The 23,605-nt window shown below is 35.3% G+C and overlaps 1 protein-coding gene across 4 annotated transcripts in view; it reads right to left on the bottom strand.

The window, feature by feature from the left end:
* Positions 1-23,605, bottom strand: part of stard13b (StAR related lipid transfer domain containing 13b) — a 124,071-nt gene that overhangs the window by 26,664 nt on the left and 73,802 nt on the right. Inside the window, exon 1 of one of the 4 annotated variants that reach the window (XM_030151797.1) lies at positions 23,183-23,478. The exons of the other annotated variants lie outside the window; for them this stretch is intronic. Coding sequence (XP_030007657.1) covers positions 23,183-23,345 — 163 coding nt within the window. The 5' untranslated portion in view covers positions 23,346-23,478. Of the gene's footprint in view, positions 1-23,182; positions 23,479-23,605 lie in introns of those variants that run through there. 4 annotated transcript variants of the gene reach the window in all.

The following is a 23,605-nucleotide window of genomic DNA, read 5'->3' as shown; positions in this document are numbered from 1 at the left end:
TAATTTCACTTGACGAGATTTTTTGAATAAAGAATTAAGTTAAATCTAGAAATAAGCATGTTTACAGATGTATGAACACTTAAAATTAGAAATTAACTCTTAAAACAAGATCTCATTTCATTTTATTGCACATATTGTAGTTGATATCAGTGGTGTTTGTGATTACAAGTGGGTTGGCCTGATATACAGAACTTCACATTTAACTCTAGAAACGCATGCATAATTGCATTAAGTGTGTCAGTTAAAAATTATGGCAGATTATGTGACTTAATGTTTGGACAGAGGGAATTCTGCTGCATTGCAAATAAAACAAGTGGTGCCAGGCACAACAAACCCCGCCCCTTGCACGTATTGTAGCTTATTTTGGCATCGATCCAGCTGATGTCATGATGTCTATACATGTGGTGATGTCAGCATATCAATTATATACATGCCAAGTTTGAAGTAAATTGAAACAAAATTGATGTTTTTGTAGATATTTGAAATTTTGCCCATTATAAGTAAATGGGGGAAAAAAAAGAGATTTAAAAACTCATTAAAAATGTGACCTGCTTTTCCTAAAATGTAACAACATCTATTTTGGGTCACTGGCAATCTATAAACCCAATTTGGTATGAATTCAACCAATAGTCATGCAACTATAGACATTTGAAATTTTGCTGATTATAAGTAAATGGGGGAAAAAAATTAAATAAAAATTGATAAAAAATGTGAACTTTGACCTACTTTTCCTGAATGCAACCACATCTATTCTGGGTCACTAGCAATCTATAAACCCAGTTTGGTATAAATTCAGTCAATAGTTTTGCTGCTACAGACATTTGAAATTTCACCCATTATAAGTAACATATAAAGTAAGTAACTGTCAGCCACTCTAAATAAATGGGAAAAAAAAAAAAAAAGATTTTAAAAATTCAGTACAAATTTTAACTTTGATCTACTATTCCCAAAATGTAATCACATCTATTCTGGGCCACTGGCAATCTATAAACCCAATATGGTATAAATTCAACCAATAGTGTTGGTGCTAGAGTGTTAACAAACAAAGAAACAAAGAAACTAACCAAACCAAAACCAATACCCCTTGCCTCCCCTTCGGTAATTATCTAACACTTCTAAATCTAAGTTTGTTTTTTATCTTGGCAAGAACCACATACTTTGCAGTGTGGACTGGTTGAACTCATGACTTTTCTCCACAGCTTGCTCACATATAAATTCAAATTTATATGACTGTTTGTTTTACGAGTATGTGTATGTTTATGTGTATGTTTGCTGCTGACAACACTGTGAATTTCCCCATTATGGGATGAATAAAGGAATATCTTATCTTAACTTATCTATCTTATCTTATCTTATAGATGTGTATTCCCCCCTAAAGTCTCAATAAAACGTTCCACAGAGTTGTTCTAGATCTGTGTTTGTGGGTGCATCCCCATTTGAAGTCTGTACATGTCTGGCTTTACGTGCAGCTGAATGGGCTGCCATGTCATGCTGTTTTCTCACTCATAATATACAGTTATGTGACAGTGATTCTTCCTTCCCTTTGATAACCTAAATAAGCACTGTAATTTGGTTTTCCGAGAGTGCTGTATAACACAACCGTAGGGAGATGACTATGAATTACTGACAAACACTGAGCCAGCTGACCTACAATCTGGAAAGAACATGGAAACGTTCTTTAAGGCGGTGTTTCCGAAACATATTTTTTTGTCTATTGTGCCCCTAAAGCACAATCAGAGACGATCAAGCACTTTGCAAATGCTACTGAATTTTGCTTATAAGGACTATAAACTGTTTTGAACACCAGTTAAGGAATTATTTAATGTAAAATGTATATTATTATTATTACCAATATAGTTGCTTTGGTCAAGTTTAACTGTGTAACACAAAACGGTTAACCTTCAAACACCTAAACAGCCACTGGCAACAAATAGTATCAACTGATCTAAAATGTTTAATAACTATTGAACCACTAATCGTATCAATACATTGAAATAATTCAGGCAAAATACAGTTTCTCCACTTTCCAGCAGCACCAAATGTGACCCATCTGGATGTTAAGAGGTGCCAATGTAAGGCTAATGGTGTTCATTTTGTCTTCTGTTAATGTAATTATACTTTTCTTTTTTCTTTTGTTAAGACAAGGTATAGTTTAAGGTATAGTAACATCTAAAACTATACCATGTCTGAACAAAAGAAAAACGAAAAGCATAAGGTATCAATGTAATTAGATGAACCACAGTGGTTGTAAATGCTTGTTATTGCATTTTTATATAGTTTATTTTTTTCTGTTTTGCAATAATAACCTTTGAATTTACTTACAAATACATGATAACTAAATTAAATGTAGGAAAATACCTGATTTTCACAAAAAAATGCCAAATGCTACAGATAACTTTATAATAAATGATGATAAACCTATTCATTTGGAAGTCGCCACATAAATATATCATGTCTTTTAACTATTTCAACTGTTTAATCACATGTTTAGCTAACTATTTAGCTATAAATAGTAGGGTAGCATTATTTAGTCATCATCAAAACTGCAAATTTTCAATTATATATTCTTTATTTTGGCTTGGCCTATCATTTCCATTAAATTTACACTTTTTAGGTTGATAGATAGTTTCTTATACATTTGTGAAAGATCAGTACTACATGTATTTGTAGTGGTTTTTCCTTGTTAACAATAAATATGGATAAATAGAACACTTTTTGAGTAAAATCTCCTTTTTATGTATAACTCATAGTTGAAGGGGATAAAACATAAACCTGGTTGAAAACAAGGTTATAATAGTTTTGGATTTTTCATTATAGTTTAGTTTTATTTAGTTTTGACTGTTTTTTCTCGAATTCAGTTAGTTTTAATTCGTTTTTAGAGCAGGTTTGCTAGTTTTTATTAGTTTTCCTTATTGTCTAAATACTTAGTTTAAGTTTAGTTTTTTCATATATTTCATCTTCTTCACCATCGAATTCAAATAAATCTCAGACAGGACCCTGCTGCTTTCTCCCAACATTAGTCTGCATGTTTCCAGGTAGAGTGGGGATGAGAAGATGACTCTAAACGACAAGTGACGAGAAGTGACGAACGGTTAAATATCATATGGTGCCAGCAGCTAAAATTGCTTGAGGGAAAATAAATCGATTTCATATCAACCCGACATCGACAAAGATGAAAACGAAGGGAATTTTATCCATAATTTTTATATGTTTTATTTAGTTTTGTAAGCACACAATACAGTTTCAGTTAGTTATTGTTTTTTTCTCTTAATTCTAGTTTTTATTTTTATTTTATTTATTTATTTATTTATTGAGAATATGAAACAAACAAATCCAGCATGTTAAGGAGCTCGTTTGGATGGAATCTAAAGTAAATACTAAGAACTCAATCCGCTCTGTATCATGGCTGTATTTATTACTATAAGACATAGTTGCTGTAGGAAAATGGGGACAAGAAAAACATCCAGAAGTCGAATCCTGCCGTGCATTATTAGATCCACCTCCCTCTGATTTGGACCGGATCCCAGAGGAGACTACACGGGGTTCCCTCTTTTTCTGAGAAGAGTCAGAGGGTACAGAGGGGGCCAATGTCAGAACAAGGGCCCCTACCGTGAGAAAGCCCTCTCAAGACCCCCACAATAAAAACATGGAGCCATCCCTCGGGTTGCTGGTCCCAATTAACAACATCAAAGCAGAGCCTCAGGAACCTCGCAGCACTCAGGCGACAGATTCGTAAGTCGCGGGAGCAGCGATATCACGAGCGTTCAACGATGATGTGCGGTGTTCGCGGCCTCACGTGGAAAGACCTCAGCAAATGTTCTGCTTTTTTTCCCCAGAGTGTTCACAAGTTCTTCTCCCCTCACACTCACACAGCATTAAATTTAGGGCCATTTGTCATGCATGGCCATCAATGAAAGACTGTGTTCAGATGGAAAGGCCTATTAAAGACAGGAGGCATCAGCTGAACGTCTGTGGTCTGGATACATGCCACCTTTTTGCTTTAACTATGTACATTTCTACCACAGGAGGGCAGCCAAGTATTGAACTTTAGGGTCATCTGAAAGCATATGGAAGGAAAAAGCAAAGTGCAATAAGAATAGACTTAACAAAAATAACTAAATACAAAGATAAAGAAAGGTTGGAACTATTCTAGAGATATTTAGGATGGAAAAATTGACTTTCCAAATAAGAATCCAAAAGAACAACATTTTACAAATCTGGAACTTCATCCATAAAGAGCAGACTTTATCTGATCCCACTGGTAATGTGGCTTTGTTACATTTTCTTATCTAATTTCTGACTGGTTTTTGATGTTTACTGCTACAGCTGTGAAAAAATATTATTTGACCACCCCTTGTTTTCTTCAATTTCTTGTTCATTTCACAACTAAAGGTACATTTGTTTGGACAAATATATTGATAACAACAAAAATAATTCATAAGAGTTTAATTTCAGAGCTGATATCTTGCCATTTTCCATGGTTTTCTTGATAATAACCAAAACCACTTCAGTTCTTACATCAGTATCTATAGCATTGTACTGACAAAAACAGTGCTTTTAGGCAATCCGTGTTTTCTTTTCTGTCTGTTTTAGTCACATGATACACACAGGCATTAGTATTTAATTGCGTAACCATTGTTTTTCATGACTTTTGATGGTTTAATAATTTTTTCCGTGACTGTATAATAATAAAAAAAAGATAAATAACGACTGAAACAGCAGTTTTATGAATATACTGACTAAAGCTGAGCGATACATGAGCTAACATTATCTACTATTTGCTAAATGTTAAGTTTTCCCTTTAACGAATTATAAATACTTGCCCTCTACAGGAATATTTTTATACTACTGCATTTCATTTATTCACAAATTTACAAGACCCCATTATAATTCTACTTACAAGTGTGATATATTCGTGTTTGCACTGGCTGTCCTATTTATTTTCTACTTAAGGAATATAGGTTAATAAGGTTTTTTTTTTTTCAGTTAATAAGCATTTTTTTTCTACTCTGTGGAATGTAAAAGAGCTGAGGAGAGAAGTTTTAGATGGCGGCTCTGTTAATATGTGACTTTCCGTTCCTGTTACAGTTCAGCTGAGGCATTTCTGAAATCTCCACTTAGTAAATGATTAGCACATGCACATGTGGCAGCTGTCACCTTCTGTGACTGCGTGGAAACCACATGAGTTCACATACAAAAGACAGATTTACAGGGAGGCTGCCACCTACAGGCTAAAGGGTGAACCTGCGTAAGAGCATTATGAATGTGACCTTTATTTATCAGAGATTGGAGTGAGTCAGTCTGTTCCCAACCGTTACAAGATCCTTGAATCATTTACCCGTTCTTTATCAGTAAGCCAGGAAAAGACCAGCGGCTACCAACCAGCTGTCAGTGCATGTTGGCTTCAGACACAGTAGCAGGTGAATTGTGGGATGTGGTTTGAGCTGTGGATGGATCTGAGATTTGTTTTTCCTCTTAATGATCTGTGCTCTGGTGATATCTGAGTATGAGGACGTACATAATGTCAAGCACTGTTTTATATAAGTGTGTATTCAGGCACTCGAATCAATTATATTAACCCATAAAAACCCAGTGTTATTTTTGTGTCAGCTCCCAAATGAAATTTTCTCCATATCTAACCTTTCTTAAGTGATTTATCAGCATTTATTATAATATTATCTTCTGTATTTTGCATTTTATCATTATAAATCATGTATTTTCTTGTATTTAATTTACTGATCATGTAGATGTTGAGTTTTAATGAAAACTGTAGATCTGTGTGTAAAAAGGGCCATCAGCGCCTCCACTGCCTTAGGAAACTGGCACACTTCCACATTGACCGAACCATTTTAACTTTGTTTTATCGTTCCTTTATTGAATCTGTTTTATCTTTTTGTCTGGTGGCGTGGTTCGGTCAGACCTCAGTTGCAGAGAGAAACTCACTAAATCAAATAGTGAGATGGTCTAGTCGCCTGATTGGTGAGTCCCAGTCTTGTCCCGCCTCCCTGTACACTAAACAGGTACAGAGGATGGCTTCATCAGTTCTTAACAATGACTCCCATCCTTTTCGAGGTGAATTTCAGCTCCTTTCCTCTGGATGGAGGTTCTTAGTCCCAAGGTGCAGGACACAGCGTTATAAAAATAGCTTTGTTCCTGTCGCCATCACTGAGCTCAATAAGAAATCGTGACATTGCACTTTACTAACTTATTTAGTTATTTATTCCATTTCTTTGCTCTATTGATTATTATTGTGACTTCAAATTTTTAAATTTTATGTTCTTATCCTGGTTTTTATCCCAGATTGTTTCTATTTTATCTTTACTGGTTTATATGGTGTTTTATTGCATTTTGTTTTTATTTATTGGATCTTATTATTATTATTATTTTTTTTTTACTTATCCATACTGCTATACAGATGAATGGTGGAACACTGAGCACTTTTTGTCCTGTCTTTTTGTCCTGTCTGTAAGCGTGATCAAGTGCCTGTCTTGCATGTTTAATGTAAGTGTTGTTGTAATGCCAAGGCAATCACCTAGACTGCAAAACAAATCTACCTACGGGTATAAATAAAGTAACCTTGACCTTGACCTTGATGTTCATAAAAGGTCAGATTAAAGTTGAGGGTTATTATATCAAAAACAGAGAAAATTGCAGAAAAAACGGCTTTTCACTAAAATATACCATAAACTGAACATAAACTAAGTGTCTCCATCCACTGTCACTGAATTAATTTTTCTCTCTATTTAACCTTTAAGTGATTTATCACCATTTATCAAAATATAATCCTCTCTATTTTGCTTTTTTTCCCAGTACAAATCAGGTATTTTCCTATATTTAATTTACTAATCATGTACTTTAATAATCATGCTGAGATTACATTTAAGGGTCATTATACCAAAAACAGAGAAAACTTAAGAAAATGTAACTTTTCAGTAAAATATACCATTAACTGAACTTAAACCCAGTGTATCCATCCACTCATTGATCCAACTCCATGGATTTTACTGATGAATCAATGTTGTAGAAGATGACGGTGTTTCCACGGTAACTACGGATCCTCTGAACATCCACATGGGTCATATCTGATGACCATGAAAAGATGAATAACTTTATTTTAAACCAATTACTGACATGTATTGATAGAATTAGTGGATCAACAGGGATTAACAGTTCAGATCTGTAGATGCTTTTGGTCGGTGGTAGATGTTTGGGTCTTTATGGGTTAAAATACATTTAGTTTGTTAGTTTAGTAAAGACATGCATTCCTCCGTCTCTGTATTGAGATCCAATCTGATATATGTGAAGTATGTACAACAGTAAAGCTTCTATAATCCAAAGTGGTTGTATTCAGTGTGACCTCCCTTTGCAATGAACATGTCTTTAACCCTTTAGTTAAAAAATATGAGATTTATTGCATTAATTTTCTGATGTTTTATACCAGGTTGCATTCAACACATGTCAAATGCTTCTACCTGTTTGTGCTGCTTCTTGTCATGGGGTCAGAGGTCACACTAAATAATGACTTTAATCTTTACATCCCATTTAGTTCAGTTTGTGTTTGTTTTTTAAGGTTGTGCATATACTGTGTTTCCTCATTGCCCTAAGACTTTTGCACAGTATTAGGTCTAATCTTTTTTTTTTATTTGTTTTTTACTCCCATCGTGAAATAAGTATATTATGCAATATCTGCCTGATTATACACAATCACTACAGATAATATTGGACTGTATGTGTTGTACTTGTACTATTTTTGTGTGAATACGCTTTTGCAATGCATAAGGCTTTTAATTTCCTTATGCATATAGCTCCCATCTTTTTTTTTTTTTTTCCAGTCTGAACAAACACAATCCACAGATCCAACAAATCACTCCATGAAATAAAAATGCATAATACAAACTTCACTCATTAAATGATTACTTTGTACAGTCAGACTGAAAAGGAGCAGGCTGAAGCATCTTCTATTTTTTTTTACAATTTTTAAACTCTTATCTCTGTTTAATTTTTTTTAAATACCTATCTTTTTACAGTTACTATTGTTCTTCCTATTTACTACTGTAATTCTCTAAATTTCTCTTGTGTAGAACTTATAAAAAATTTGCTTATATTGACTTATTCAGTGATTCCCAACTTTTTTTTTTTTTTTTTGTACCTCCGCCAAGGAGGTTATGTTTTTGCCAGGGTTTGTTTGTTTGTTTGTCTGTCTGTTAGTGTGCAACATAACTCAAAAAGTTATGGACAGATTTTGATGAAATTTTCAGGGTTTGTTGGAAATGGGATAAGGAAGAAATGATTAACTTTTGGGGGTGATCCGGAAGAAATCCTGGATTCTGGATCACTTTGAAATTTTCGTTAACATTGTGGTAAATGGGGCCAAAATTTTCGTTTCCCAATATCTCGCTTAATTATTGACCAAAACTCATGAAATTTAACTCAGGAATTGACAATGGGGTCCTCTATCACATTTCAAAGGCTGATCCGGATCTGATCCAGAAGGCGGATTTTATCTCAATTTATATAAAAAATGGGGGTGCCCTTACTTTTTGGCCTACTGTGCCTTTAATATTAAAGGTAGAAATTTCTGACAAGCGCCATCGTGTAGCTCAGTCAGTTCCGCATCGGGAGTATGCCACCGGATTTCATGTAGCTTTAATACTCAAGGAGCTAGATCCAGAAGAAAACCGCCATTATGAGAAATGTGATTTTCGTGAATAACTACTGAACTAATAAGGATATAATTATGAATCCAGTTGCTAATGGTATGTTTTCATGGTCAAGGAATCTTAAAATATAGGTAAAATAAATATGGGACTAATATTTATGGTGGAAATTACAATATGGGGCAATTGTGCAAATCTCATGCAATTTGACTCAGGGATTTACAATGGGGTGTTCTATCAAATGGCAAAGACTGATCCGGATCTTTCAAAAAGTTATGGACAGATTTGGATGAAAATTTCAGGAAATATTGATACTGGCACAAGGAACAAATGATTAAATTTTGGTGGTGATCGGGGGGGGGGGGGGGTGTCACTGATCTGCCTTGGCGGAGGTCTGCGCTCTCAGAGTGCTTTTCTAGTTTTGTTGTTGTTTTGTTGTGTTTCTGCAAAGAAACCCCATGAGCTTCAGTAGCTGATCTGGTAAACTTCGCCCATGGACTATACATTAAATATTTAGAATTATTTAAAGCTAGAATATGTTCTCTATGTTAACTGTTTACTCATATTTGGCACAGAATGTTATCGTGTGTTATCTTATGCTTTGAAATACCTGTCTACCCCCCCCCCCCCCTTTTTTGTCACTATTTTTTTTTTTTTTTTTTTTTACTTTTTAGCTTGTTACATGTGTCACAAGCAAGTTTTTATGTACTCTCTGCTTCCTCATGCCAACAATCAGCTCACTAGTGACTGTACAATTACTAAAAATCCACATGACATCAGTTTGTAAAATCTATTGAGTGGTTTTTCCTTACTGATAAACACACTGGAGCTTTACAGATCTCTAACTAGTAAATGGATGATGGTCCAAATGGTTTTATTATATGACACAATGCTAAAATTATTGATTCATTATGTGAAAACATTTCTGGAATGTAGAAGTACATGCAGAGAGTAGGTATAAGTATTAACAGTTATTATCATAGCATTTAAGAACAAAAAAATATAAATGAGGAAATAGATTTGGAGGGCAGGGGAATACTACAGTTATATCTTTGGAGCTCATAGAACAGACGAGGCAAGAAAATGGCAGTTATCACAAGATTAAAGACAAATAAACACATTTGTATAATTCCATCAGTTACTTGAAAAGATGTTTTCATTTTATTATATTTTATATTCTGAAGCATTGTAAGGAGAAGTTAATAATATTATTTATTTGTTTGGTTTTTTTTTCTTTTTGGTATGATTTTGCCTTATTTTCTTTTGTTTAATAGGTTTGTTGTGTAATTAGATTTTCTGTATCGCGTTTTTGGTTCTTTATGTTGAAGTACATGTTTATGTTAATGCAAAATTTGATTTAAAAAAAAAAGATGTTTTTAGATAATGTGAAGAAATATAGCCCCTCAGCTCAAACATGCACATGCAACTGAACTGAACCCAGTGTTTTTAGTACATATTCAATAAAATCACTATTTAATTCAGGCACAAATCAAGAAAAAAAAGACGTGTTATAGTCATAGATTTAACTCTGCACTGCCACGGCTGTAACGTTAGAGGTAAACAACCACTTAATCACATTATCAAAATTGCCTTTCGCTCCCTGTCGGTATTATTTACTGTCCTCTGAGGGTAGTAAACAAAATCTGCATAACAATCAGGTCAACAACAGGCAGATTCATGAATAAAAGATACAGTAGGTTCGTGTGAACTCGGTAAACAATTCTAAGGGCAACATCTTCACTCATCATCAAACGTCGGTCTGAATGAGGAAGCAGGTATATTTGTTTCACACACAGATGATCTAACGTGCCACATGTTGTTGTAGACCTCTGATGAATAATTCAATGCTTCTGAAAAGGCGACTTGAGAGGGAGAGGGCAGTGTCTAACTAGATTCCACACCTTGAAGAGCCTTTTTACCGTTACAACTTGTTAAAAGACAGAACAATTACCCGTCCTGTAGTAAGAAGAAGAACAGAGGGAGGAGGACGCAGCTTGTCCTCTTAACAAGCTCAAGTGTTCCTGTCCTCTCAATACTAGGCTTTTAATATCCTCGAGTGTGTAAGTGCTACACACATCATCCTGTTTGGGAACTTTTCGTGTTGCTCTGGGTAAGCGTTCACTTTTGTTAACCCTCAGGATGGGAAAGTACAACCAGTGCTACGCATGCATTTGGACCAAACTCTGAATATTTGAAGCACTTTTGATAAAGATAAACTTTCTGAAACTGTATCTGAACGCTGACATTCTCCACAGTAACTTGAAAAGTGCCTTTGCATCAATCTGGGACAATTTAGGCTCTTTGTAATCATATGATATGGAGTGGGAATTTTATTTAGCTGTTTTTATGAAAGTATAGGTTTCCCAAGTAATTAAAACTGCATGGAACGAATGAAATGTGACGATGAGCATAATAATAATAATAATAATAATATTAATAATAATAATAGAATAATACATCGGTTTTATATAGTGCTTTTCTAAGTACTCAAAGATGCTTTATAATAAACAGCCAAGGGACAAACACAACGAACGGGGTAAAACAAATATTGACTTAGTACAAAAGGGCAAACAAAGAACAAATACTCCAGCAAAAAGGTAGAGACAGATACAGAAAAGAAAACACATAATTTAGACCTAATTCTACACAAATATACCATTATGTTATTTAAAGAGACATTTTTACTTTATAACCTTTATTTAATCAGGCCCCTCTCAAAAGCTCATCAGCTTCCCAGGGTGTCTCTTTTCACATAATGTAAATGCAAAATGTAATGTTCTTATACTTGGATCTTTTATAAAATGAACTAGAAGCACTCGGAGAGCGCAGACCTCCACCAAGGCTGATCAGTGCCCCCCCCCCCCCCGTGGGCCCCCCCACCCCTGATCACCACCAAAATTTAATCATTTCTTCCTTATCCCATTTCCAACAAACCCTGAAAATTTCATCAAAATCTGTCCATAACTTTTGAGTTATGTTGCACACTAATGGACAGACAAACAAACAAACCCTGGCAAAAACATAACCTCCTTGGCGGAGGTAATGAATGAATAAATGAAAGGAAAAAAGCTCACTGAGATTAATGTCTTTTTCAAGAGTGTCCTGCATGGCCAAGACAGCAACAGTAGAAGTTACACATAATGGAAATCACAGCCATACATCCACACAAAAAAATTTATATAAACACAATGAAAGTCAGTACTAAAAACAAACTTAAAACTGATAAGAACATACATATAAAACGCCACCATTATATTAAAAGGTACTAAAAGTATAACTGCAATGTTCCTTAAAAGCAACATTGAGGCTGTCTATGTTCCAGGAATATTATACTATATATCATAGCATTCCTCTGTACTCTTCATGTCAGGACTAACTGCACATTTATCCTAAATTCTGAAGTTTAGGGTAATGAGAATGATAAATTGTATGAGACCTAGTGTCACAACGACAACACTGTTGACCAGTTGGAATAACTTTATTTCCTCTTTTTGTTCTTATTTATACACACTAATAATGGCCTTTGACCAGGTGTAATGATCCCATACTGAGTTCCAGTTCCACTTTATAAAGAATAAATCCCATTGTCGGAATCATTTCATGAGAACAGGTAAAAATATTTTTTTGCACCTTTATGGGGAACAGTCCCTAAGCTGTGACTCATATGGGTAGAATGTGTATTTGCAAAAGACTTCTAAGGAAAATTAAAAATGTCTGAACATTTCTCAACAGACCACAAGTTTGTTTTACCAGGTATTTTTATGTTTAAAACAAAATAATGAGAATCAATAGAAAGAAAAGTTATGTTCATCTGAAACATCACACCATGTGCAACCACAATGTAAATATGTAAATACTATTTAAATTTAAAACAAAAATCTGATTCTCTATTTATATAAATATTTATATAAATGCCAAATATCTCATTTTCTTTAATATTTCATCTCTCACTTGTGTTTTTTTCTACTTGTCTTTTTCTTTGCACTTGTTTGTTGTATGTTGCTGCTGTTAACTGTGAAATTTCCCCATGGTGGGATCTTACCTTACCTTACCTTACCTTACCTTACCTTAGCATACAGTAGTGGAAAAAAAGTTTTCAGACACCCTTAAATTTTCACACAATTTCAAAAATTATGAAATTAAATATTTGTGGAACAGTCTTTTTTGGGTTTCAGAAGGTGTGGTTGCATCAGACAAACAAATGAAAATGTTTTTTTTTTTTTTTGTTCATTGTTAACAAGAAAAAAACAACAAAACTAAACTCTTAACAGTGTCCATATGTTATACCATGGATGTGTTTCAAGGGTCATTTTCTTGTGAAAACATCCAGATTTGACTGTTACAGAACTGTGTACATGCCAAAGGGAACGTGTTGGTTTGGAAAATAGAACAACACTGGGCACAGTTGATTTCTGAGAGGGATTTTTAATGCAATATATCACAAACACATGAGGGGTCCAACAACTTTTTTCCACCACTGTAGAATGTAAAATAATTGACACTGACTTAAAGAATAAGCTAAGATTTGGAAAAGTGTTCAAACATTTCTTTATCCATGTAGGATTTTGATGGTGTGCTTTTAAAATACATATTTATAAATCTCTGAAAATTCATGACACAAACATATCTATAGAAAACATACAACAGAGCATCTTGCACTGAGCAAAAGGGAAGTGTTGTACATGCACAGTGCAAACACTGACATGTGGCAGCAGCAGAACAGAAGTAGTTGACAGCACATTAACCTGAGAGACAGAGGCCTTCCAGCCATGACAGCCAAATAAAAAGCAGGCTTTGTAACTTCAGGACACAGACAGATTCATGAGCACACAGCTGCCGCACAATAACCAGTGTCATTTCATGAGAGACGTCCGACGTCCTCGACCATGTCTGAGGGCTCTAATGGCCTTTCCAGGGCAGCCATCGGAGCCTGCTGGCTGCACCAAGGTCAAGAAGCCAAGAAGAAGAGCCACCGAGGGGTCACACTGGACAGAGCGTGTTGTCTGAAACACAACAGCCGTCCAAGAGCAAAAGAACCAAACAGCCACTGTCGGCGAGCAGGCTTTTAGTCACGGTGTAATGTTCAGCTGCTCAAGGTTTCCAAAGCTGTAATGAAGTTTCCTATGGTTAAGCAGGAACACTTTCACAGTTTAAAAATGATCTGTGAATGATATGTGGCAGTTTTCACCGCAGCCCAAGTGGAAACAAGTGGTGGATTCAGTATGAAGATCCTAACATGAGTAGAAGTACAACCAGCACTTTGAAATTACACAACCAATAATGAATTTAAACTACGGGTGGGTGACACCGCAAAAATGTCAAATCAGGATTTTTTAAAAAGAAAATCACAATCTTGATTTTATCACGATTCTTTAAATTGATCTTTGAGACTAATTTGCAAGTTTCTGAACAGTGCAACCAAACAATTTCCCTTTATAAAACATAGCTCTAAAAGAAAACAATAAAACTGACAATTTAGCCTAAACAACCTTCCAGAACAATTTTAATTCAGCTAAATAGTTTGCGCAATTTTACCAACATGTATCAAGAACATAAACATATTAAAATGTAAACAACAACACTCTGATTAAGTGCACTCTAGTAACATAAAAACTAATGTGCACTTGGTTTTTGAGGTTCAATAAATATCAAAAGTAAAAAAACAAAACAAAAACAACAACTAAAAAATACAGAACAAAATATAAATGAGGAAATGCCCATTTCAAATACTCCAGGCTTACAGAACAGGTGGCTGGTGAGTCTGCAAATTACTATTGTTTGTACTTTGTTTGGTGTAAAGCCAAACCAGTTCTATACGATGGAAGTGGAGTTCTTTGTAGGAAGTAACTTGTCTTGAAATGCATGTGACGTGAACCAATGTGATGCGTCTGTGCGTCAGCATATAACTCCATCCAGAGCTGTTGAACACTTTGGCTCTGACTACAACATATTCTAGACGATTCCATGATCTCTCTGCTTTGTCTGATCGCCGATATGATCTAATCCTTCATGATTTAATGTCATCATATTGCACACTCCTAATTCAAAACCTTATATAAGTAGGAATCATCTGCTAAAATATACTTAAACAGCTGGTACCAGGCACAACAAACCCCACCACTCGCATGTATTGTAGCTTATTTCGGCATCGATTCAGCTGATGTCATCATGTCTATACATGTGCTGATGTCAGCATATCAACTGCCTCTATACATGTGCCAAGTTTGAAGAAAATTGAAACAAAATTTATGTTTTTATAGACATTTGAAATGTCGCTCATTAAAAGTAAATGGGAAAAAACAAATATTTTTGAAAATTCATAAAACATTTAAACTTCGACCTACTTTTCCCAAAATGTAACCACATCTATTCTGGCAATCTATAAACCTAATTTGATACGAATTCAACCAATAGTTTTGTTGCTACAGACATGTGAATTGTCAGCCATTATAAGTAAATGGGAAAAAAAGAGATAAAAAAAAAAATCATAAAAAATATAAACTTTGACCTACTTTTCCCAAAATGTAATGACATCTATTGTGGGTCACTGGCAATCTATAAACCCAATTTGGTATGAATTCAGCCAATAGTTTTGCTGCTAGAGTGTTAACAAACAAACAAACAAACAAACAAACAAACAAACCGAACCAAAAACAACACCCCTTGCCTCCCCTTCGGGGGGCGGGGTAAAAATAATCAAAGTATTCATCGTTCAAGAACATGGTGCTTGTTAGTGTGTCAATTCTTTTTACTGCTGTAAATGTTTAAGGTTCACCTCATATGAGCCATTTATTCTCATGGATATTTTAATCTATAGGAATGCATCATATTCTGTAAATTCATCATGTGTTTATTATGTCACTGTCCCATGAGAACCACATGCTTCGAAAAAGTCAACTTTTCATGCACCCAGAGAACCAAGCCTGTTTTCCACTTTGTGATGGTGCATTTTCCAGAAAATCCAAGAGGGTTTTTAAGAGTTTATTTTGCTTAAGAGGAAGGAGAAATTTCTCAACAGGAACTCTTACTTAGTGAATACTTCAGTTTCTCACAAACATTCAAATTTATCATGTTTGGATGCAGTTTTTGGGCAGAAATGGGATGAACATTTGTCATCTGAAAACTAAGCAAATTTGCACTACTGGTACAACAGTTTCGCACTTATTTACAATGCAAGCAAGTAACATCAAATAAAATAAAATGTCTTTGAGTGTCACTTTTATACGTTTTATATTTCTTGTTAAAATTGAACGCACAATTTCATTTCCTGATATTATCCTACATAGTAAATGACAAAAACAAAGGTGCATTGAATGTGTTTCCAAATGGAATTAATGTGCATTTTTAGGTTCTTCATCAAAAAATATTTATGGAAATATTAAAAACATTCTGACTTTTGTGACTTTTGACTAACATCATACACATCATAGCCTTTATACACTGTTGCCCATGAAGTTGGAATAGCTTTGTTTTCAGACACATTCCGCTTTTTATTCTTATTTGTTTACTTCAGTAATCACCTTTGACCAGGTGTAATAACCACATACTGAGTTCCAGTTACACTTTATTAATCAAGAATAAATCACATGAGAGAAGGTAAAAATATTTTATTCATACTGTATGTGTAACAGTGTATATAGCACCTCTTCCTAACAAAATTAAAGAGACTAGTCTTCAAAAAAGTTAATTAAAATGCATATAATCCACATTTTTGCTTCAAATTCTCTTGACATGAAAACATAACAGCTATAACACTTGTAATTAAGGGAATGTGGACCAATGTGGGTGGGGGGATAGGGGTTACTACTTTTCTCTCTCTGTCTTTTTTTAGTTAAAATTTTTGTTTGTTGCTAGTTGGTTTTTGGAAAACTGGAAAATTAGACATGCTTATACCTGTGCTGAAAGGATATGTATACTGAAAATGTGTCCTAACAAGAAGATTATTAAACACAAAAATCTCTTGACATTTTATAAAAAAACAACGACTTTCTCTTATCAGATCTGAATACAATTACCACAGCTGCACTAAAGTTTATAGATGGCACATATTGCAATCAGTATGGAATTGTAACATTCCTTTTACTGACACATGAGTAGGTTGGACAGCTGCAGATATCTGAAGAATCTGGACTCCAGATGAGCAGAGCAGGGCCAAATCAAGGCACACAAACCAAAAAGACCTGAGATCTGTAGAAATGCATCAGTCTTTTTCCAGGGTGATGAAGTATGGGATACTCCCCCAAAACGCAAGGAATATTTTCATGGAAAGAGACATTCCTTTACAATAAAAACAGACCCTTTCCTCTGAAAAAACCATCCCAATGTATGTGCAGCACTCAGTACTCAATATCACAATCTCAGGAGCATATCTTCAAGGAGTGATATTGAGCTTTTTTTTTAAAAATGGAATTATGCATTTTAAAACATTTCCCTGTGGTCTACGAGGGCTGTTCAAAAAGTTCATGGCCTCACCCAGAAATACTGGTTGTTATAATACAGGATGTTGCATTCTTTCGTGATGGGATAGTGATGCTTGAACATTGATGGACCAAGTGCATTGCTGTAAATGGAGATTATGTTGAAAAATAAAGCATAAATTATCAGTCTGTGTTATTCTGTTCTGGGTGAGGCCATGAACTTATTGAACGGCCCTCGAACATAAACTCTAAATGCTATGCTTGGGTCTCAATTCTGCATTAATTCAACTCCACAGGTCCATCTTCAACCCTATTTCTGACTAATGACACCAGAAAGGTCATTTTAAGTGCTGGCCCTTTAAATGCAAATGACCCACTTCATGCCCCACCCCCTCCAGGTTGTTGGCCGTGCTTTCTGTCCATTCAGCCACTTAAGTGTTCGTTAATATAACCAACAGCTGTATATTTTAGGTAATCTGCTTGAAGTTTGGACATATTTTCAGTTTTTACTACAACCGCTGCAGCTGATAAACAATTATGTCGTACTCGGACAAATGTTCGTCAGAAGTCTTGACCTTATATGTGCAAATGTTGTGACATAACTAGTTATAAAATGTAACAAATTAAGCAGGAATTGAAACAGGTTGTAGAAATCCACTTGATTTTTGCCGGAATTAATCTACAGATAACTTTTTCAGCACCTGGAGGGTTCAAATTCAAACTTGATGAACTATTAGAGTCCAAAAATACACAAATAAATGAACCAAAGACTGATAAAAGTGGGTTTAGCAAAATATGACCCCTTAAGAAAGGCTAAATATAGAGAAAAACCACAAAAGTAGCACTGGGTCTTTATAGGTTAAAGTCAACATGTAAAAATGACTAATCAAATACATCATAGAGATGACGACTAGATATTGGATACACACATGTTGCTTAAAAGGATGGTGGTCCTAATAGGAGATTCAAGTTCCCTTTTTGAACAACAGGGTGTATGACAAAAAACTATTCATTTTGAAAAATTACCCCCACTTCCACATTTGATAATTTTTGGAATTTTCTTTTATGGACGTCGGTAGGTAGGGGATTGGTGGATATTTGTCCAAATGTACAGGGTGGGGAAGCAAAATTTACAATATTTTGAGGCAGGGATTGAAAGACAGTGTATGACCTATTAGTTTATTGAAAGTCATGAGAATTTATTTGCCACAAGAAAATTGACATAATAGAAAATGTTTTTATTCTATGTGTCCTCCTTCTTTCTCAATAACTGCCTTCACACGCTTCCTGAAACTTGCGCAAGTGTTCCTCAGATATTCGGGTGACAACTTCTCCCATTCTTCTTTAATAGTATCTTCCAGACTTTCTCGTAATAGTTTTGCTCATAGTCATTCTCTTCTTTACATTATAAACAGTCTTTATGGACACTCCAACTATTTTTGAAATCCCCTTTGGTGTGACGAGTGCATTCAGCAAATCACACACTCTTTGACGTTTGCTTTCCTGATTACTCATATGGGCAAAAGTTTCTGAAAAGGTATGGATAATAGTGTTAGGTATGATTATGACATCAATATATGTTTGGTTTCAAAACAATTGACGTAGTGCCTGCTGAGAAAAAACAGCTAAATGTTCATTGTAAATTTTGCTTCCCCACCCTGTACAGAAACTGGTTTGTGCGAAGTAGCGGTGGGATTTAAATCCAATCAAAGGTCATGGGAGGGGACAATGAAGATCCATCTTGTTTTTCACAAAATTGCCAGGTTACAGCATTAACACTTTGGCCACTATGTCAATTTCATTTCTTTACCCATGGCAGCTGTTCCTGCCTTTCTAAGTTAATTCAACTTGTTTGAGCCTGAAAATGTCACTGAGGACAGGCCAAGTTAGGTTAGGGTTAGGGTTAGCCAGTTTAAAACCAATTTTAACTTGGATTGCGCAATTTGCCCCTGCTCACTCATGCATGAAAACCTGGGTCTGTAAATTTGGACATATATCCACCAATCCCCTACCTACCGACGTCCATAAAAGAAAATTCCAAAAATTATCAAAAGCGGAACTGGGGGTCATTTTTTGGTACACCCTGTATTAGGGTCCAAATACACAAATAAATGTACCAAAGACTAATACAAGTGGGTTTAGCACAATATGACCCCTTTAAAGTTCTCTTTTCATATGCATATATTCTCCCAGACGTCATGTTTGGGAGGACAATATGAACAATAACAACCACTGGATGATCTGTCTGTCCCACTCTGCTGTCACTATCTAACCACAGTGGACTGAGAACACACACACACACACTCTGGTGACTTTGAAATGCCATCATATCGGAAACATGACTAAGACCCCACAGGCTTCCCTGGAATTTGGTGTAAAACAATACATGAGTGAGTGCCTGTCACCATGGCCCCCACTCACTTTCAACCTGCTATGTCAACAGCATTGGCCAGCTGGAATGTAGGAGCCACTGTGACGCGTGGAGATCAATCCTACAGCTTTAGAAACTCTGCAGTCGGACATTTAAAATACTACATCACCGTTACCTCCGTGGCTTCACACAGGTATGTAACACACCAGGTGGGAAATGTTGTGAAAAGAACTAACTCTGCTCTCGAAAGATTGGCACAATGTGAAAGAATTCCACAATTAGCCCACTTTAGAACGGCATGTTAAGAAAAACAATAATTACTAAAATTAAGGAAAGGATTGGTTAAAATTGCCTAATCGCTTACAGCAGCAGGAAACAAACCAACGTTTAGTAGAATAAGATGTGAAACAAAGAGACTGTTTGAAATCGCAACAGAAGGAGACACCTAGAGAAGAAAGTCTGCGCTCACTTTCTTAGAAGGAAACAAGGATTAACTTTGATTTACAGCCGTTGCTTCATTAGCTCATGGAAGTTCATTTTAACACTTAAATGCTCCCAGACACTGGTTAAATGTAAATACACTTCCATTAGTATAATTGGAAAATTTCACTGAATATTCTTCTAAACTTTGAGAAACAGCTGCACATTCCATAAATGTAATAGTTGCAGACATGATACATAATATAATAAATAAAGCACATAAATAAAGTACTGATGGTAATAAGCATTAGGAAAACAGTTCTATGTAATAAATATCCTCCTGAGACCCAGCAAGTAAACATTTTTGCCATTTTGCATTAAATAATTGCCTTAATTGGAAACAGCATGATGCAACAGTTTTTTCAGATACATTTAAAAAAAATTAATATTATGTCCTTTTCAGGGGACATTTTTTATGTTTTTATTTTAAAGTAAAGCCGTGAAGCTCTTGTCCACTACAGAGGACAAAATGCATTGCTGGGTCTCAGGAGGATACAGTAGTATTATTTAAAAAATACAGTAATAAAACATAATACTTAGGTGCTAATACTTATCGATCATCACCTTCCTAAAATAATTGCCAATTCACAAAAATGCAAGATTTTTTTTTTTACCTAAATCATCATTTTTTGTGTTTCCTGAAAAATCCGTAAAAATGACTTAGGCAATTATTTTAGTAAGGTGACAATTTGCTCTGTTTAAGAAGTTTTTGCACTGAACACACTGTGAGAACAGCTAACAATAGTCGCTTTTCTACTGACCCTCAAATTGCGCAAATATAACATAAAAATTTACCTAACGGAAAAACGACAATTTCACCAAAAGTCTCATATTTCAATTAAAAGTTTTTGCGTTGGCAAGAGGTGGTTTTTCGGGTGTAGCGCAAATGGTATATCACGCAAAACTGCAACGGAAAGACTTTTTTTCGCTACTAGAGTCAGGTGAATTAAAAAAAATGGATGTTGACAGATGTTACAACAAGTGAAGTAGAAGAAGAAACATATTGCGCTATGTGTGGACACACCAGGAAACCCAATCATTTTTTAATTTAATACGAGATAGAGGGGTAATATATCATCATCATAATAATAATAATAATAATAATAATAATAATAATGAATATATCTGTAAATCGACACCATATTTACGTTTGTTGCCATGTTTATGGAATGACTTCTCGTGTTAGGTCACGATAATAAATAAACAAATCATTGCATTTGTGATTCAATGGAAAAACCAACATTACGCACTTCTGTTTTTTTGACATGTAGTAAATATTGGTGAAGTTTTGCGCAGACGTCCAATGGAAAAGCGACTAATTTGTATAAGAGATTCTCCAAAGCACAGCTCAAACATGTACATTTTTCTGTCCTTGTCAGAGATGTCCTAAATTGATGGTTTGCTGTCAAAGCAGACATCTGTAATCTGAAAACGCATGCCAGTTCGCATGACAGCACATGCCTGCTAACTTCAGATCAAGGACATTTAACTCCAAAGAAGAAGCGTAGGTACACGCATCTGACCTCAGTCAAACAGTAATCAGTCTACTGTGATCACAGAACGTGTTGTGATGTTACAAGAAATGTCATCTGTATTACCTGACTCACGCTCTGATTAGCGGGAGAACAATGCTGCGTGTTACCATGTGATGGCTACGTCTCTTTATGAAGAAGCGTCTTGTGTTATGAAATGCAGCCACCCATTGATAAAGCGTCAGGGTGTCACACCTGCAGGAGGGAGGGGAGTGGGAAAAGTTTGCCTCTATTGTTACGCGTGCCCTTCCCCCGAACAATACAGGCCTCCAGGTAAATGCAAAGGAAGCAGGTCACATGGTCAGGAGAAAGCTAAATGAGAGGTCAGACCCTATGATGGTTTAAAAAAAAAAAGACACCAGTACGACTCTCCTGGTAAATATAGCAGTCCACAAATGAGCAGAGGGCTTGTAAAAGTGTCAGGCCTCATATCCACTGATATCTCTTGTTTACACTTTGGGCTGTCCACTTATTACATAACTTATCTGCTTTATTGTTGGTCAATAGTAGTTTTTTTTTACTACAACAGCTGCACCTTTGACTCCTTTCAGGTTGTATTATATGTAATGGAACACATAAACACTATGTTTGTCTCCAAAAAAAGGTTATATCCATTGACTTTCACCTTTATCTGGACCAAGAATTATTACCATTGATAATTATAGTTTTGATATTTTCATTAATTTGCCATTTTTTACTGTAGTCTTTTTACTTTTCAGTGTAGATTTAGTTTTTGTACTTTTATTTTAGACTGTTTTTAGTCTCAGGGTTAAATGTAGTTTTTCAGATATCACTGGCCTACATTTTTTTTTTGGGCATTATCTGCTCCAGAGATTAAATGTGCTAAATCTTACATACTTTTTAGATGAGTTGGAGAGAAAAAAAAAACACTGTGCTGTTTGGTTAATGTTTGATGAAGTGTTTTCACATCTGTACATATGTTTATGTGTAACTATATTATATAACAGATTTATAAATCTTACACTGAAAGGAATATGAAAAGTGAATGTATTCTAGTGTTTTGAGGTAGAACTGGTATCTCAGAGACAAACATTCCTTTTGAATACAATTCATTCTGTCATTAATTCATAGAATTTCACAATTTGACCCAATATTGTGCTTTGAAAACTGTAGCAAAAAAGCACGTATGATTTAGTTTGTGTTAGTTAGTGACCAAAACTGGTAAAGTTTCATGACTTCTACTGCTTTTTATGCTGACCATTGTATGAAAAGGAAATTCTTGATTTATGGAGGCTAAAAAAGGAAGAAAGAAATAAAACATGACCTTAAACGTTAATTTATTTAGTGTTTGCTTTAATTGTTTTTATTTCTTTTGCTTTGTTCAAAAATGATTTAAAGCTTTCGTTTGTATTTATTTTATTTTTCCATTAACAAAAGTAGGTTTTCACTACTAAATTTTTTTTTGTTTTTTATCTTTCAATCTGGAACGAACCGAACAAGAAAAAAAAAAAAAAGAAAAAAAAGAAACGCTTGACAAAGTTAACTCATTGTTTCCAAAAATAAAACAATGTCGTCATTGACTTGGCACCAGGTCATCCTGCATTCATGCTCTCATATTCACTCCTATGTGTTGCATCTTATTCACCAGCTACCATCATGCTTAGCTGTCACTCTCACATTCCTAGATGTATGACAAAGAAGGACCAGTTTAAGAAGATGAGACCCCAATCCGAACTGTCACTTTAGAAGAAACACCTCTCCTACCTCCAGCGATTTTCTTGAGTAGTTGCTGCCTGGCAATGATTCGTCCCAGTCTGTACCCAGAGCGTCTGCGGTGATGATCCATTCTCAGGTAGATATCCTGAGTCTCTGGGGTCATGCTGCCCAGACACTCGCTCCCTGTGGATTCTGGGAGCTCCCGAAACATATCTAAAAATACACTGTACTCCTTAAGTCTCTCACTGCTGGTTGATGTACACTCACCCACACACTCACCCACTAAGAGAAAACTTCACATATAGGCGCAAAAAGCCTGTATGTGAAGAGTGAGGGAAGAGACTGACGGCGGAGCGTAGCCTAGGGGGAGGAGTGCCAACACTTCAGTCTATCTCTGCAGGACATGTGACCGTGGAGAGGCCAATGGTGGAGAAGCAGTGGGAGTACTGCCCACCTTGCTGAGCTGAATCC

This window comes from Sphaeramia orbicularis, chromosome 13 (assembly GCF_902148855.1).
Source record: "Sphaeramia orbicularis chromosome 13, fSphaOr1.1, whole genome shotgun sequence".
In the NCBI taxonomy this organism is placed as follows: Eukaryota; Metazoa; Chordata; class Actinopteri; order Kurtiformes; family Apogonidae; genus Sphaeramia; species Sphaeramia orbicularis.
Note: the sequence above shows the minus strand (reverse complement) of the source record. Positions and strands in the feature narration are given on the sequence as shown.